The sequence below is a fragment of the Rhodnius prolixus genome, unplaced genomic scaffold, assembly GCF_049639745.1.
Source record: "Rhodnius prolixus isolate KJV_2025 unplaced genomic scaffold, Rpr scaffold_1, whole genome shotgun sequence".
NCBI lineage: Eukaryota > Metazoa > Arthropoda > Insecta > Hemiptera > Reduviidae > Rhodnius > Rhodnius prolixus.
The window spans coordinates 10600111-10617929 of NW_027411581.1; the positions used below are offsets into that span (position 1 = coordinate 10600111).

Sequence of the window (17819 nt, forward strand, 5' to 3'; positions counted from 1 at the left end):
TTAGGAACTAGAAAACATATTTATTGTCCATAATTATAAACAAAATATGCATAGATAGATTTTAGTTTGATTGATAGTATTTTTTTATAATTTAGAAAATACTTGTCAAAAATATATTTAATATAAATAGGTAAATTATGCAATTGGTATAGTACATGTGCTGTTTGTCAGGAATACCCTATACTTCAAAGGAGAAGAAGGGAAAAAAAATTACGTTACAATGATGTATTGGCTAGAAAGAGAGAAATAAATTAAAATAAAACATAAAAGATGTATAAATTCAGAAAAAAAAAAAAAAAATAACTAATAGTAAGGAAGGGAGTAGCTGAGTGGTTAGCGTATACTGGATTCCAATGCGAAAATGCCAAGATCGAATCCAGCTGCTGGCCCATAGATTTTTTTCTTCCTGGGAGCTTCATACTGCCGGAGATTGGTAGCGTTGTCTGTAACGAGAGAGTGTAGGCAAGGGCTTCATTTAACAAAAGAATAATTGGCCTCCAATTTAGTACCATTCAAATAGCGTGTCTTTTAATCTTTAGCAAATCTTTAGCATTCAAATAGCGTACCTTTTTAGTCAAAGGTAATGTTCCAAAACACCTTCTTATTTCTTCAAGTAGCCTACATGGGAGTAGGTTGTGGTTCACATTCTCGTCCTTTTTAATATTACATATGGAGCACAGATAAGCCTCACGAAGATCTTATATTTCAAATTCAGAATTTTATCTTATCTTTATAAGCTGCTTACAGCGAAGACTGGTCAACATGATTGAATGAAATTCAGATTCCTGAGATAGTGAACTTTTAAATTGTTCGTTAACTAGATTTTGAAACTCTTTCCTTGAAGTCTGTCTGATAGAAACCAATTAAAGTATTTTAGCAACCTTGTGAGTTCTTTAACAAACGCTCAATGGAAACGAAAATCTCTTCTATTCACCTTTAGTACTCAGAGAATCCAATTTTTTAAACCAAGTTCTTTTTTTAATAATCAATTTTTAGAAGTGAGTAAATTCTGTGAGAAAAAAATCCTCATGGTTTAACACCTTAAATATAGTATGGTTAATAGATTTAACACGTGGTCAACATTTCAGCACATACACATATAAGTAAAGGAAATTAAGTAAAGGAAGCCTATTTTTTCAGGCGACTTTACGTCCAACTCCTGATTAGATGTCACGGATGAGGCGACTAGCAAACGTACTTTACTATTAAAAGTTCTCATTTTCAAGATAAATTAAAAGGCAAGGCCTAGACCGGAAATCGAATCCAATTGCACAATACTTCTTAGCTTTAAGGGCCTCGCCTCTTACCACTCGGCTAATGTTGCACCTGACACATTCACACATATATATTTTTACTTTCTCTTCTGTTTGTAAAGAAGTATTCCGATAATGTCAAAGTTTCGACTTCGAGTTTTTATCCGAAACTTCCGTTGAGAAAATACTCCCACAGACTTTCCAAACGGAATTTCCATTTTTTTTGAGATTGTAAAATTAACACGTTTTGAATTTTAAGTAAAAAATTTAGGTTTCATTTATTATTATTTTGAGGTAGAATTTACTCTAAAATTAAACCCCAGGCGGTGGAAGTAAAACTAAGTAAATTAAGTTCTTTTAAAAATTTATATTTAACAGCTTAACAAAGGATTTTGTTTTATATCTTTACATACATTCATTGCTCGACTTAAAAATACGTTCTTAATCTAAAAAGATATACAAAATATTAACAGTTTTAAAAATGCAAACGTTAAAGTATAGTATATAAATACTTCAGGTAATAAATTAACATGTTACATTTAATAAATAGAATATTTAACAGTAAAATCCTGAATTTTACACTAAAGAAGATCAGGCACATTGACAATATCTGTTATTGTAACAAAAAACTTAATTTACACACTTAATTCATACTTAGAGATTAAAGAAAAAAAAAATACAAATAAATAGAGACTGATATTTGTAAATATTCAAGATGTATAACTTAAGCTAACGTATATTAATAATAAAACTGAAACATATTTAGTATGTTTTTGAGTATGGTTGATGGCAGTCTCACATATTAGTTACAGTGAGTGGTACAATTCTTGGTGAAAAGAGCCTGAGTGAAGCAAGTTTGTGAGCTGAACTTGCTCGGCTCTCCGGTCTACATCAAGCAGCATGGGTGTCTCCTTGCTTACTATCCAGTCCTTTCAACTGTAACAAAGATTCCGTACGTGTAATTACTACTCTTTGATAAAATAAATAAATACAAGTAAATAAAAGAATGAGCTGAACTTTACTTGAACTTCATTAATATGAGAAAGAACTTACACAATTTTAGATAAACTTAAACACAGCATCTTTTATATTATCATTGATAAACTAGATAAACCCGGAAATAGAAGTTTACCTGCTCAGAAACGTTTTCTCAAGCAACAGCTTTTCTACTCAGAAGTGCTGAGCTGAGAAACCAAGATAAGGTGGGTGCGGTACAAAGTTATCTTGTGGGCCTTTGTCCAGAAAAAAGAAACAGTTTCGAACAATAAACTAATATTTTAATAGTAAACATTTTGGCACTGAATTACATTGTAACAGTTGGCATGGTTTGTAGCATGGGATTTGTTATTGAAACTCGTGGTGTGTCCTATGCCGTAAGCCACTGCAGCAAAAAGGCTTAAATACGTAGTACGACAGTTGCAAATTACCAAGCATTTTCTAAAGTACAAGGTGGAACAGTCACAGTAGTTGTGTGTGTTAAATACAGCAATAACGTTTCAGTAATACAGCTAGTATAAAAAAAAAAAACCGAAAGTCTCCCAGTGTAGAAAGTAATTTCAATATTTTCTCGACTCTGTACGAGATTTCTACTGGAAAGATTCTAATAATGAAACCGATAGAATTAGGTAAATTTATTTGTGTATTAAAACAGGTAAAAATGTTCAAGGACAATGCAGAAGACTCACCAACCCTTTAATGATGTAAATTATATTGTAAATTGGCACTAGTCCCTACGTCGAAAGCCCAGCATAATAAAAATTTATCATGACTGAACCTTGCAGTTATTTTTTCATCCTATTGAATCTATGAATCAGTTACCAAAAACCATGAATTAGTTACCACTTTTTTTATCCGCTGTCACTCGGTCAGACGTTCTGTTATCATTTAGCAGTCTCACAATCATTACTCAAAGGCAGTGATTCTTATTTTTCCATAACTGTTGATTACGGGGGCCTTTAGAAGGGCCCCTGGGAATCACTAAGGGGGCAGTTTGGGTGGCTCTCAGAGATTGAATCTGGAGAAAACATGAAAACATAAACTGGGTGATGTGTCCTGAGGTTAAACACATGATGCCTTGGCTGTGTAAACAAAAAGCCTAAGTGACTCTGAGCTTGGGCAGAAATCAGATTACTCTGATCACAGGCCTATTCACAGGGCATGGTAGGTTCAGGAAGCTTCTGTTCAAGGTGGGGCTTATTAACTCGGATCTATTATGCAGATTGTGTCAGGAAGAGTAAAAAACGGCCTCTCACATAACTAGTTCGAATCGACATAACTAGGTTTCTATTCCGCATATTCATCAATTTGCCACAAATCAAAATACTTCAGTCTTTAGTCTCATATCATCGACAATCCTTAACTGTCGCCCCTACAATACTGGTTTTCGGATACCTGCTTCGAAAAGATTCTGTCTAAAGAGCTCTTTTAGAACAATTTCCTGTTTCCCTACCTACATAATGCCAATGAGAATTACATTTCTATTTAAGAGAACTAAAAAAAATTGTTTTGGTTATAATTATAACACTTGCAGTCAGAGAAAGTCGTGAGTGTGTTTTATACCAGATTTTCGATTGCTGAATTCAACTTCTAAACTACAAACAAATATTCATGTTTATCTCCTCGTAACCAACTACAGTGCGCCGTTTTCATGTGCTTTGCTTAAGTGATTATATAAAATCACTATTTTTTTGATATAACTTAATAAATATCTAATTGTCTATTCTTTTCGCTTATTTTGAGATGCTAACACTGCGTAAATATATATAATCTACTATTTTTAGCCCTTAAATACCTCACAGGCTTGTTCACGTGCCACAGGAGAGTATTCACCTTGCGAAGGAGCTGCTAGAACTGAAGTATACAATATCGCTGCCAATATTCCACCCAGACACGGACCTAACCAGTATATCTGCAAACAACATTAATATTTATTTTAAAAAACTGGTTTCATTTACAATCAATGTAAATTATCTAGTTATTTAGAACGACGTTTATAAAATATGGCTACAAATACATAAAATATGGTTTATTTTTTTAATTTAATTTAAAGCTGTTACAGGAAATGCTATTAATATTGCTTCCTATAATATTTTCCAGCTTTGATGCAGTAGGACCAAATAAACGTTTTTTTTTACTGCTTTGGTCATGCAAGTAACTCAAGTATAATGTTAATAAAGCAAGTATAGCACGAGACGAAAACATAAGTCGAAATCTCTACACCAGATTGATTAATCTACCTCTTATGAATGATGAAAGGATAAAATTAAAGATGTTAACAAAACATAATGGTATCTGCTGATACCATGGAATTATTTTAAATTCTATAAGAATTTTTTGCATTTTAAGGATCTTGATGCAACATCTCTGCATTTCCGCATAAGTTAATATTTGTTTGTTCGTTTTTTTTTTTAATTTTACATGAAAAAGTGTGTTAGATTAAATGATACAGAAATGTATAACGCTGAAAATTTTGTTTAAAATAAATTGGGTAAGAATTATGTTTAAGTAAACTTTTGATTAATACATAAGGGTACAATTCATTCGCATTTTCTGGCTTATTTGTTTACGGAGTTTAAGCACTGGAGCGAAAGTATATCTGCAGAGGAAGAACATACAAACTCCGCTGTAATATATAATGCTGGTAATCTCTACTAAATAAAAAAAATGTTAGTAGATAATTTTTAATTACATACCCAATGATCAGCCCAGCTGTTGGCAATCACTGCCGATCCAAGACTTCTTGCTGGATTCATACTTGAGCCAGTATAATCAATCTGTAAATGAACATGGAATTTCAAATAATAGAGGACCAATTTTACACAAAAATAGCAGATGAATGATCTTTGCTTTGACAAGCAGCTCTATCAGAAGGAGAGGAAACTTACGGAAGCCATATGTCCAAGGGCTACAGTGAGTCCAATAGCAAGTGGTGCAGGTATTTTACTCTCTGGTTTGTTAGGATCTATCACACCGAACACCACAAATACAAGTACAAATCCAAGCATGAATTCTACACCCAAGCCTTGATGAACCGATACACTGCTATGTAGTGCTGTAGTACCTAGAGTTCCTTCCGCGCCATCTGGGGTGAATCCCTATGGATAATAAATAGTCTAGTTTTCTTAAATAAAACACAAATCTACTTGAATATCATGTAGACCCTTTAAGGGTTAATCTAATTCAATACAAATATACATTAATATAAAATATTTACCTTAAGTAAAGCCGTTCCAGCAATTGCACCTATACATTGTGCAACGATATAAAGTAATCCACGTATAATAGTAATCTTTCCAGTAACTAGAAGTCCGCAAGTAATAGCTGGATTTAAATTGGCCCCAGAAACGTGACCAAGAGCCTGTAAATCCGTATCAGAAACATAATTTAAAAAAATAATAAATATTTAAACTTACTGAAAAACTAGACAGGATATAAAGTTGATGAACAATTGTGAAAATAATTACTCTATTCCTTTAAAAAACATCTTTCTTTATTAAGATTTGATTTTTTAACAGATTTTCATCAAAATGTACGTACCTGTACGGCCACCATGACGACAAAACCAAATGTGAGAGCAATGAGAACAAAACTTGGAGTGTCGCTCGGTTTTTCTATGTTCAAGCAAGACATACATCCAAAATAATTGATAAACAGAACACCAAGAGCTTCAGCAGCTAGAGCTTTTCCTAAATCTCCTGCTCTGGCCATTTCGTTCATTCCGACTAAAGTTTTAAGACGGTTGCGTTTGTCCGGCATTCTGAAATATGAAAAATAAATATAAATCTGTATTTACAAATACAAATCTAGTATAAGATATTGAGATGGATTTTCAAAGTGACTAATATTCTCAAAAAGTGATCATTCAAATTGGAGAAGGTTTAAACTGGCCTGATAATTTCCAAAATTTCTAGATAAATTTTCTGTTTGAAAATATTGTTTTCTACTATTGCAACGGAAAATACTTCATCGAACCATTCTCTGCTACTTTTTCTTCAGTAATTGTTTTACACATCCCAAAAAAAACTATTAACCCAGAATTAACAAAGGTAGTTGATGAATGCTGCTATTTGGATTTATCAAACTCGCAGGTAATCTCTGGGTCATGTTCAAGACACACTCTAGCAATTATACGATCTTAAAAAAATTGAATACGCCTCCTACTTCATTGATTACTTCACAAAAATTGTTTTCAAACGTTAGGAGAGTGGGCCTTCCGCTAGAACGGAACTCAAAATCTGGAACTTGTCTCTATTCTTGACGAGTGCCATTAAGGTCTCATCCAAAGAGGAAGCTCTTTGAATCGTTGCGAGTTTTAGTGCTCTTGTTCTGTGGTCTATGTCATTCATTTCGTAAGTTAATTTGTGTCACCATAGCAAGTAATATTGCTATTTTTTCAGGTAGACTTTACGTCCAACTACCAAATTAGGTGTCGTGTACGGAGGCAACTAGCACTTACTTTACTATTAATATCTCATATTAACCATCAGATAAAATCCAAGACCTAGACCGGGAATCGAACCAGTACCTCAACGCCTTAGCTTTGCGGGCCTCGCCTCTAACCGCTAGGAAAATGTGACGCCTACTTTGGCCACATAGTAGACATCATAATTTAGACTTTAATTGGTTATGTAATGATATTGCTGCCAAGGCGCTAAGAATTCAATGTTTCACTCCAGTATTCTAGCGTTCGCTATTCATTTATTAATAAAAAAGTTCAGCAGTAGATAGCAGCACGCGCAACTTTAATTACATTTTTTAACAAAAGATTACTCTGTGCCCAAATTTAACCAATCTTAAGTCTGTTCTTAATTTGGCTTTCCTATTCTCCGCCTTTGCCTTTCCTCTTTTGACTGCTGCCCATTTTTACAACTTTATTCTTTTCTAATGCAGCTGACTGGGGCCTGATGTGAGCTTTCCCGGGCTTACGATATAGCAATCCTCTCTTACACGCTACGACGCCTTGAGTGTATGCTATGAACAAACATTGACACTGGATGGCACCACAGTCTCTGTGGCTTGTACTTTTCCTAAACAACTACTGTACTTTTCCTTTTATAAGAACAAATCGAATGAATGTAATCACCAGATTTTAGTTCTTAAATAGAACAAAACATTTTGTCTATTTCCTACATTTATTAACATGGTTTATATTTCTAAATAGTCTCAAATGGAGGTAATTCTTAACTGTCACTTTCATGAGCAACAGACTATTCTTAGTGCGTATTTGTGATAGTGTTAAATGAAGTGATTTGGACTCGTTATAATGGCCAGCTACGAGGCAATCTTAGATGTATGTATAGAGCGCCTACGGACTTCCTCCGCCTTTCATCTCATCTACACATCTCATCCACATTCTTTATTGCGGCTGATCTAAGTTAATACGTGAGATTATTTTTATTTCACATCTACGTAGTTGGTATTAAGAAAGTAATCTGAATTATGCATGGGAATTGGGACAAGAGGATGTTAAAACCAATTTTAGTGCCAGTAATAGCACATAATCAGGACATTTGAGACTTTTTTTGAGAGAGATTTATTATCACCGCCAACTTTCAATGATTCGTTATCAGATAAGTGAGGTACCACGGAAAGAAATTTAATGAAATTTCCAATATTCATTCCTAGTTGTCTAATGATATAAAATTTTCTTCATTTTCGGATAAATAATTAATAACCCTACTTATGTTCAACAGACAAGTTTTTAAGAAATTATATTTTTAGGTTTAGCTAAAGGCTAGCGTGTAGAGTTAGAACGTGAAGGCCCAGGATATTGCTGGCAATGCTGACTATAATTTTCTGCGCTTCTGCTTCACAGGGTTCAGAGTTTTAAATGCTTCAGGAATAGGTGAATTAATTTTACTTCTTTGGTAACACTTCACTGCAATATTCCAAAAAAGGTTTTAAGTACAGGGTACTAAATTTTATTAGTTATTATATTTTTAGGGTTGCAAAACACCCTAAGTTACCTCAAAGAATATCAGTGATTTTGTTTTAACTAATGTAAATCCTCCATTAATATATCTGGCCAGTGCCAAATGAACCTTTACCTTCCTTGCAGAGTTATTATTCCAACATAACTCCGCCTGGAAAACTGTGGGTCTAGTCAATGATTTTTTGAATGGAAAAACTGTCAATGATGTCTTTTAAAGTAAGTGGATGGTAATTATTACAGATGATACAAATACAATAATTAATTTTTTTAAACATATTTTCTGTACCTCTTGATTAAGAGGGATGTCAATATTAAATATGGGGATAGGCATTTCTCAGCTAGGTTGCAGTGGGTTCGAACGAGGGACACACAAGACTGTAAGCTTTGTTCGATTTGTTATTTTAAAAGAATAGTTACAATGTCTTTGTTATGTTATTAACTCAGTATAATTTAAGCAAAAATTATTTATTATTCAAAACTATTTAAAATTCCTGAGGAATTGATCAAGAAATGCATCTCCACAATGTGCTTAAGTTTTGCGAAAAAAAAGTTATGAGAAACTTAGTAAATAAGCTTTAAGTTCTGCTAATTGTTTAGTTAGCACGAAGGCCAACGAAATGGGCATCTAATTAGCTAAAATAGTGGTAGAGATTAGTAAAATTTGAATGTGGAACTACAATATCGAGTGTGCCAATTTACAGGGCTCTGCAGAGCTATCATAACGAATGCATTGTATAACTAATGCATCCTGTTCCACATGCTAAGTGAGAAATATTGACTTCACTTAAAAAGATATTCTTTTCTTTTTATCCAATTCTTTTTTTGTAATTTATATTTAAAATAGTAATTACCTTTTTCACTCTTTCATTTAACGAAAAACTTGTATAAATATATAGAATATTGTTCATCTTTTTGGGTGACTTATTCATTAATCCAAAGGGAACAAAGATTGAAAATGTGGTCAGGCAAAAATATCAATACAGCTGATAAAAGCAAAGGGTTAAGAGTTTAGGCCTCTACGCTTCATATTTTCAAGACTGTATTATTAAAAGATAGCATATCCTAAACTATTAAAATATAGACTAACAAACAAATCGATCAATAAGGCAGTATCTTCATTTTTTGGCCAAAATTCCGTATTTAAAGTTAAAATAGGTAAACTTTCCAAAAGTATCGATTTTCCAGTTTTTGGCGATTTTTTTTTTTTTTTGCTAAAATCGTTTCAACGAGTTTTTTTAAATTTTGCGAACGCGACTCTTCTATTTCATTTAAAAAAATTCACCAGAAGATGTCATTTTAGAACAGAATTACGGTCACGCTACTTTTAAAAGTAGTTTTACTTTAAAATCTTGTTAGTTAAAAAAAAGAAGATAAGTTTAGAAATTTGTTCAAGTTCGATGTGTGGGTGGGTATTTTAATATTTAGTGTTTCAAGAAAAAACAGTTTTTTAAGAAACTATATGGGGTGCACAGTTTAGATGTATCTACAACATTTCTTAAAAATGTTTGAGGTTTTAGGGTGTTGCGATGCAGTGGGATACAATGTAATTGCCAAATTCGTTTACCTGGAACTTGGAAAAAATATCTGAAGTGAGTGTCTTTAGAAAGATGATTTTTCCCCAACCACAGAACAGTTCCAAAGTAGTGATGCTGGTAAAAAAACCATTGAACTGAAATCATCTAAGAAAGCAAACCTGTTGAAGAAGGATCTTGCTCTAGAAGGATGATATCCAAGATCGGCCCAGATTCGGCTGATAATATAATCTGAAGACATATGGCGATCAGCACACTGCCAATAGAAAACTGAGAAAACTGGAATCTCCTTTTGTTGTTTTTATACCCAACAATCGATTTTGACTGTTGCACATAGTATTGGACGAACATAATTATATAAAGATTCAATGCACGCAGCACGCTTTCAATTTTTTTTTTTAATCAACTACTAAAAACAATGAGATCGCTTCCATTTGATATTACACCGTGCGTGTTAAAACACTTTCTTTTTTACTTGTGAAATATATTAGCTTTAATTTTGGATAGTTAAAAATTGAATAGGACAAGGTGTAAAAATAATTCATTGAAACAAATCCTTGGGGAAACTATTTAATTCAAATCTCTTTTTTTTAAAGTGTAATTCCAACGAAAAATGAAAAATTTCATTTAGTTAAATTAAATATTAAACTTTAATTTGATTCTCATGTAGTAGCCAAAACTATTAATTAACTTATTAATAACCATTACCGTGTAAAAAGATAGATTATAATATTTAAAATAAATATAAAATTTAGAAGAAAAAAGGTATTGTGGATATTTGAATGATTCTTTTGTTGTGGAGAAGAAATACAATTTCTTTATTAACTGATGAAATCACCTTTGACTTAAAATTTTCCAATTTTTTTATGACATTTGAATGAATCCCAACAACAAGCATTTTAAAACCTCATAGTGGTTTTGATTCAAATCAAATGAATCCAGAGACGGACTTATTTTAGGTACCACTAGGGTCTCCAGTTTAGGTTTGAGTTGTGATTGATAGCAAGTTTGAATTTTCTTAGTCTCCCTAAGTTAGCTTCGTCATTGATACAGACATTACAGTCTGATACAGTCATTGACACTAGTTTGATTTGATTTTTCTTACAAACAACTATTGTGAATGTTTATCTAAAGTTATTTTGGGCTGCCCGATGATAAATGGTGTAGTGTACGGCCGCGATGATGTAGAATAAAAAAAAAAACCAGTAATCTTCTCAAATGAGTATTTAACAGGTAACTTTATTAATAAAAGAGGATTCATCATACCAATTTGGCCAAATATAACGAAACAAAGGTGTAAGTAGCAACGATTATTTTATTTTAAAGAGGGAAGAAAAGAAGTGATTCAAAATGATAATCCTTGGAGTTACAGCGATTAGAAAAGGAAAGAAAACAATTACTTATTTAAAGAACTTAATTTTTAAAACAGTTTCGGGAGAAAAGTTAATGTATCATTCAGAAGGTATCTTTATTGACAGAGTACTTAAAAATAAACCAACAAATGATCAAAGAAAGAAAACAAAGACCTAGCGGGCACACTTGTGTTGGGAGTACACAATGATAGAGACTAGAATAGACAACAAGACTACAGTGCGTTCCACTATAACAGAAAACAAATAGTCATAGCAGTGGGGAGTCGGTAATTTTGTTTTTCTATTTTTATTTGTTGTTGGTGCTGTTTCTTACTTGGGCTTTATTACACACGGAACTTTAATGGCCCTCTTAAAGAGAAATTTCTGTGGAAAGAAAATTACAATGATTTCAATGGCTGCTCGTCTGACGCACTTTTTGAGAGACGGAAAGAGTGAGTGAATGAAGAGAGATAATTTTCTTTTAGCACTACAGATCGTAGCAGATCTGTTTCAATTCTTAGCTCAAGTGGTTCTTTAACTGGGTATTTAAACTTCCACTGTAATTGAACAAGCTTTACAGGTCGGGGTTGTAAGGGGCTCTTTGGGATAGACATTGATTCGCTCGAGCATTACTGTGTTTACATTCATGTTGAACTCTGTTTTGATGTTGATCTTAAAAAAAAGATATAATAACCAAAGTCTTCTTTAAGAATGTGTGTCTTCCTCAGTGATACGTACGAAGTTATTTACTTAATGTAATAGAAATTATACTGCTTTGAAACTGTAATCAACTGACAGCAGACTACAATGGTGACCGTTGCCGCTATCACTTTGCTGTTGGTTATATGGTTTGTAACTCGCATCAAAGCTCCGACTAAGTTGAAAAAAAAACAACAATATTCCTGAATTTATTGGGAAAGTCGAATGATTATCGGAAAGAAATAAGCTCTACAGTCAAAACACGGTCTAAACATGATGCTTTTTTATTTATTTCTTCTGAGGAGCTTCTATTTCTGACAGTCGACCGCCGGCAACGCAAGCAATCACAGTCGTTTCAAACTATTTAATTAAAATTACAATAGTAACGATAAATGCTATGAAGCCGTTCAATCAAGCAAGACCGACATGTGTCGAAAGACACTCCTGCAACTACTTTTGGCAAAACTAATTTAGGTTGAAAGAAACTATTCTACTATAACAGCTATCCTTATTTTCTCATCAGAATTCTTAGATTAATATCATCGTGGTATGTACAAATAATACGAATTGTCAATCAAGTTATTGTTTGAATATCGTGTAGATAGAAGATAAGAAGGTGGAATGCATTGTCCCCAAAAACTGAAGGTCATTCCTCACTTTTGGACGTACACCATCGTCAAGTTATCTTGCTGAACAATGGGAGATCGTCAATGTGTATAGTGTGTTTGCCCCTGAGTTTAGCATTCTTAAGTTGAGGACCTCCTATCGATGCGTGCATGGCCAGCACTTGATGATAACGACAAAAATGGAAAAGATATTGAATGAGGAAAAAAAAACTACTGTTTGTACGCCATTATTGTTTTCAAGTTTTCTGATCACACGACATTAACATAGAGCTAACATTTATTAATACACTCTATTGTCTTAATAACCTTTATTATTAGCCCATTTTGAAAAGGGCAAGTTATAATTATTTATCTTGGTCGGTCTGCAAGGCCTTTTTGGCGATAAATCCGGTGTCACCTTTAATGACAGTTTTTTGCTCAATATGCCAAATCCGTTGTTTGCTTGAATAAAATCTTTCAAATTTGCAATCCATAGAATTCAATAGAATTCTTCTTTATATGAGACTGCCCTTTAATCTTTTCAATTAGTTGGCCTCACTGGCAAATTTCTAAAATTTGCCACGTATTATATTTTATCAGTTCAAAATTTGTTTATTAATTAAACTTAATAGTGAATTAGACTTCATTAAATTCCCCATACTTTTCTTTAAAAGGTTCTTTAATTCTGTATGATTTCATTATCTTGTTTTATCTTCTCCATTTGTGGAATACGATGATTAAAAAAATCAAAACTGTCAACTATCAACAGAATTAGACAATGTTCTAATGGACAATTAACTAGCTCCTTCACAATATCAAAAGGAGAAGAGGTGGCAAGATGAGGGAAAAAAGAGAAGTCTTGGTCTGTAAAACATCTTGCCATTTAAAGCAAAATAGAAATATTAAGAAGACAATAGCCAATTTGTCAAGTATCCATAATTCTATTCTACCTACATAAATTTTGTTCTCTTTGTTTGTATTTTGACATTGAATATTCTTGTGGACCAGAGATACATTCTCAAATGGTAAAACAAATCTACTACTTGGCTAGGTTGTTAATGTGACATCTTATTTATTGTTGTTATCATCAACGCCTTTGCTACCTATGATTTATGCTTGTCTCTCAGATATTTAAGTATGTATTTTTGAGGAGTTAAAAATAGATAAATAAGGACGGGGTGTGTACGTATGTTTGTGTAAAAAATTTTGTTGTCTTTATTTTATTGAATTAATAAAACAGGAGTATATTTAGTCATAAAGATAATAATTGTTTATTTGTAGAATTTAATTTCAATGACAGAATTTAACCTTCAAGTTTATGAAAAAAAAGAAGATGTAATAAAATAAAAATTATTAGATAGTGCGTAAAGTAGATGTTTTACACCTCTCTGCTTTAACCTACTTAAAATTTATTTATAAAAATAAACAGATTATAAGTTTAGAAAATGCTTTCTGATATATATTCATTTATTTATATATTCGTAACATTAAGTTTAACACTAGGGAGAAGGATTGCTATAAAAACAAGAACACTAGTTAAGGTTAGCCGAGATGTATTAGTTGAAATTTGGCCGATATAACCTGAAGGCAACATGCCAAATTATGTGCGCGTCTGGATGGAGTCATAAAAAAAAAGGTTGACATAAATGACTACCCTTCGCAGTAGTCGTAAACGTTACTCTTGTTCCGAAATTTGGATTTGTTATCCAATCGATAAGCGTATTAACCTTAGTTATTAGTATAAATCAAAATTTAAAAAGGTAACTAAGTGTGGAAGGTTTTCACTTAATTATGATTTTTGTGACCCTGGGCGCGAAATAAATAGACTAAACGACTTTATTTTACGATAATCTTAAAGTTCGGATTAGCATATTCTCTTTAAAACTTGAAATTTAAATAACAAGTTAATTTTGTGCAATTTTTTAGTTATGATTTATTAGCAGAATTGTTTTGTCTCTACTAAACAAAATCATGCAAATTTTAATTAAAATCTACGTAAAGAAGAACACTATTGTATTCTGGCAGTTACTTCATTAAGAAGATCGCGTGGCCACCGGCGCTTCAACCGTCTTGGAGGATTTCCATGTTAATATAGTAAGTTGGGATACTAGAGGATTAGGATTTGAAGTAATTCAAATGTGGAATTTAACTTAACGGGATCTTATAGCTTTTGAAACACAAGGAACAAGGAAATCTCGGTGCAAGCTAGAGTTTAGATACAAAGTAAGGAGTATTAGCGGTTCGACGTAGTGTTTTTGATTGAAAAGATTGGATTCTATAGATATTGGAAGCTTTGGCTGAGCCTCAAAGTTCCATTCCGTAAGTCTAGGCAGGTTTGATTATCATTGTGTAGATAAGTCGTCAATAGTTCAGTGAATTTTTAAATCGTTTGTATGTCAAGAAGTCTTGAGAGAAGTTTCAAACGTCTGTTTAGTTCTTTCCGTTTAAGTCAAGTATGTGGATTCCAGATAAGGCGTTTTTCAATAAAGTGTCCTAGGTACCTAACACAATCTGTTGTAGGAAGAGGAGTGAGGTTTAGGTAAACGGGTGGAAGGATAGTTCGTCTTAGGGAGAATGTGGTATAATTACAATTGTTTTCATTTATTTTAATTCTCCATTTTTTTTAGCCAAGGCTCGAGGGATTCTACATGAGATTGAAGGGAGCGATAGGCAAGGACCGGTTCTTTAAGAGGAGAGTGGATTGCCGTATCATCGGCATAAGTAAAAGTATGAGGATTGGTAGGAATATCAGCGGTGTACATGGTGTAGAGTACAGACCCAAGGACACTTCCTGGAAAACACCTGCACGAACTGAGAAAGAAAGGAAAGAAGGAATAAAAAAAAATTGATATCCTACCAATTGGTTTAGACAATTAATTGTAGGAAAAACATTCCTCAGGCAAACTGACTCCTTCAGGATTATTATAGAAGCTACGAGATAGCTCAGTAAGGGACAGCTCGGTCACTCTGGTAGACAGTTCCAGGACTGAGTATTTATTAATATCCATAAAAATTACTTATCAGGAGCAGAAATTTCCTCCCTAACAAATGTATAAATAAAGAATATCAACAAAAATAAGGGCCTTATCTAATCATCAAATCCGTAACCACTTGTGCTAATTATTTTTCAGCGAGATTGCAATAGCATTACAGACTGACAAACTTAAAACAATGATGTTAAGAAAAACAAAATTCTAAAGACTAATTAACAGATAATAGAAAAAAAAAAAAAAAATAACAAATCACTCGCAAATTGTAATTCGATCTGAGAAACTGGCCACATTAATATTATTAAGCAAGGCCTGACGATGTTTTCTCATTGTCAAGGCAGACAACTTTAGACACGCATAAAAAAACTCTATCTGTAAAGCTGTTTCACTCAGTAATTTCTAGTAATTAAATATAAAAATAAATTCTGAACTTAATGCCAACATTGTGGTGTTTGATTTGAGAAATAAGTTCCACCTTAAATATGAAGATAGACTTATCTGTGATTGTAATTACTAATATTTTTATTTTATCTTACTGCTAGCCTTATCGAATTTTCTAAATTGATTCTTGAGTCTCTTTTCTGCGATATTCTGATTCAAACTTTCTAGTTTTTATTCATATTTTTATTTTTCAAAAATATTTATGCTTTGAATTTTCAAAACTGTTGAAAAATTAACATTTACAGTAATATTTACGCTAATCTATTTACATACTATAGTTTACCCTAAAGACCTTGGAATCTTGAAGATATTTATATTCTAATAATAGTTAGTAGGGCAAAAAAGGGCTGATAGATTATGATGAATTGATGAAAGCGATCTAACAACCTTGCACTCTTATTTAATTTTAACAGCATAAATGATTTGTTTTTTTATTTCCTTCCATGTTAATTTTGAAAAGAACTTTTTAAAAATTTTATCCTTAAATTTTTTTTTATATGAATTTGTAATTATTGTAGAGAAAAGTTAATACTGAGTGTTATTGTTAATTAGTTCTATTGTACTGGTCTCGACAGTTACGTAAGCCATTTTTTTTTTTTTTTAATTTAAGTAAGAAAAAAATAAAAGATTGTAAATAAATCTAGAGCAGTTTCTTTCAGATGTTGCTGCGAGTTCAGTTGCTGTCAGATTTTCAACAAGCTGAGGGCGAAGTAGTCACAGCAGTACCATTATGCTGAATGGATTTAGGGCTTTTGACAATTTTCTTTAAAAGTGTTATGTAAATGGATTAAGCAGATGAAGATCTTTCCCTCTTCCGCCAAACAGGGTTTCGATATTTCGAGTAAACATGTGATACTAATTTTTTACAATTTCCACAACTAATATGAAACCCCTCAGTGTACAAAATATTTAAAGTGACAGAGACACAATGCAGAGAAAGTTAAAAATCTACTACATATAAAACTGATGCAGTCCCATCTCTCAAGATGTATGAAAATCCGGTACTGTCAGAATGTTCAAAATTATAGAATGGTGGATAAAATGTTTGATAATGTCCAGCAAATAAATCCAGCTACATATGTAACAAAAATATGGGGATTATATCAACGAATTTATGGATTACAGTTAATATGTGGATGTTTTATAAGAATTTAAACACAATTTTTTGTCCCTTCTTGACTACAAAGTAAGGCGGCAAATGTCCACTTTGAAAACATTTGACTTCTCGTGCGTTACAGGCTAATCATCCAGGCAGGATTGGCAAAAGTGAAAATAAATTGTAAATAGAAAATTTCCTTTTTTTCTCTAAATAATTTTGAATTTTATGTTTTCAATTCTTAAAAATTTATTATTTTAAATTGAAGGTGGGGAGTCAAAGTTTAATAAATTGCTGTCAACCAAATTGTTTTTACCAAAAAGTGAACATTTACGTTATTCCAACATTTTGAGTAAAGAAAGTATGCATTGAAATACAATATTTTGACTTTATTATTAATGCGAACAGAAAATATCTTGATCAATCTATTGGTTGGAAATGTAAGATATATACTTAAAAATAAATAATTTGGCTCAACATTTAAAACATCTAAAGTAAAGAAATAAGCGAAATATGAACACTCACTTGTTTGGGTGGTTGGTAAACCTGCGGTACAACGGATGACCAGAGAAGTGGACTGCAGGAGGATGATGATATGGATGCCACCAAGATATGGATGCGATGCGTGCAGCGTCTAGTGGACTATGCGATGCGTGTGTTTACTGCCCAGCTGATATCTACAAGCTGACGGCCCGCCAAGGCGTTCTTCTCCCCACTCCAACCCCTGACTACTTGACGTCTATACTATACCACAATGCAGCACGGCGCAAGGGTCCTCTTGGTCATTCGGAACAACTTCAGGCGAAAGAAGTATGGCAGTTTTTACAGGAATTAGCGCCCCTCTCAACATTATAATTCGTTGTCTTACTTCTTTATGAGTCACTCACTATTGTAATACTATTTGAACTTAGTAATAGTTC

At 32.7% G+C, this 17819-nt stretch overlaps 1 protein-coding gene across 3 annotated transcripts; it reads right to left on the reverse strand.

Annotated features, from left to right (window-relative positions):
• Window positions 1-1600: 1600 nt before the first annotated feature.
• LOC141446177 (aquaporin AQPAe.a-like) lies at window positions 1601-17581 on the reverse strand. 3 transcript variants are annotated; one of them, XM_074112670.1, is made up of 7 exons: window positions 17425-17581; window positions 5790-6009; window positions 5467-5610; window positions 5138-5347; window positions 4946-5026; window positions 4083-4161; window positions 1601-2189 (listed from the first exon to the last, which is right to left on the reverse strand). In XM_074112670.1, the coding sequence occupies exons 2-7, from the start codon at window positions 6006-6008 to the stop codon at window positions 2173-2175; spliced, it is 750 nt and encodes a 249-aa protein (XP_073968771.1). In that variant the 5' UTR covers window position 6009; window positions 17425-17581; the 3' UTR covers window positions 1601-2172. The 3 variants fall into 3 exon arrangements, with proteins under 3 accessions (XP_073968771.1, XP_073968762.1, XP_073968753.1); XM_074112661.1 differs by having other exon boundaries at window positions 4050-4161; XM_074112652.1 differs by having other exon boundaries at window positions 4045-4161.
• Between the last annotated feature and the right edge of the window lie 238 nt (window positions 17582-17819).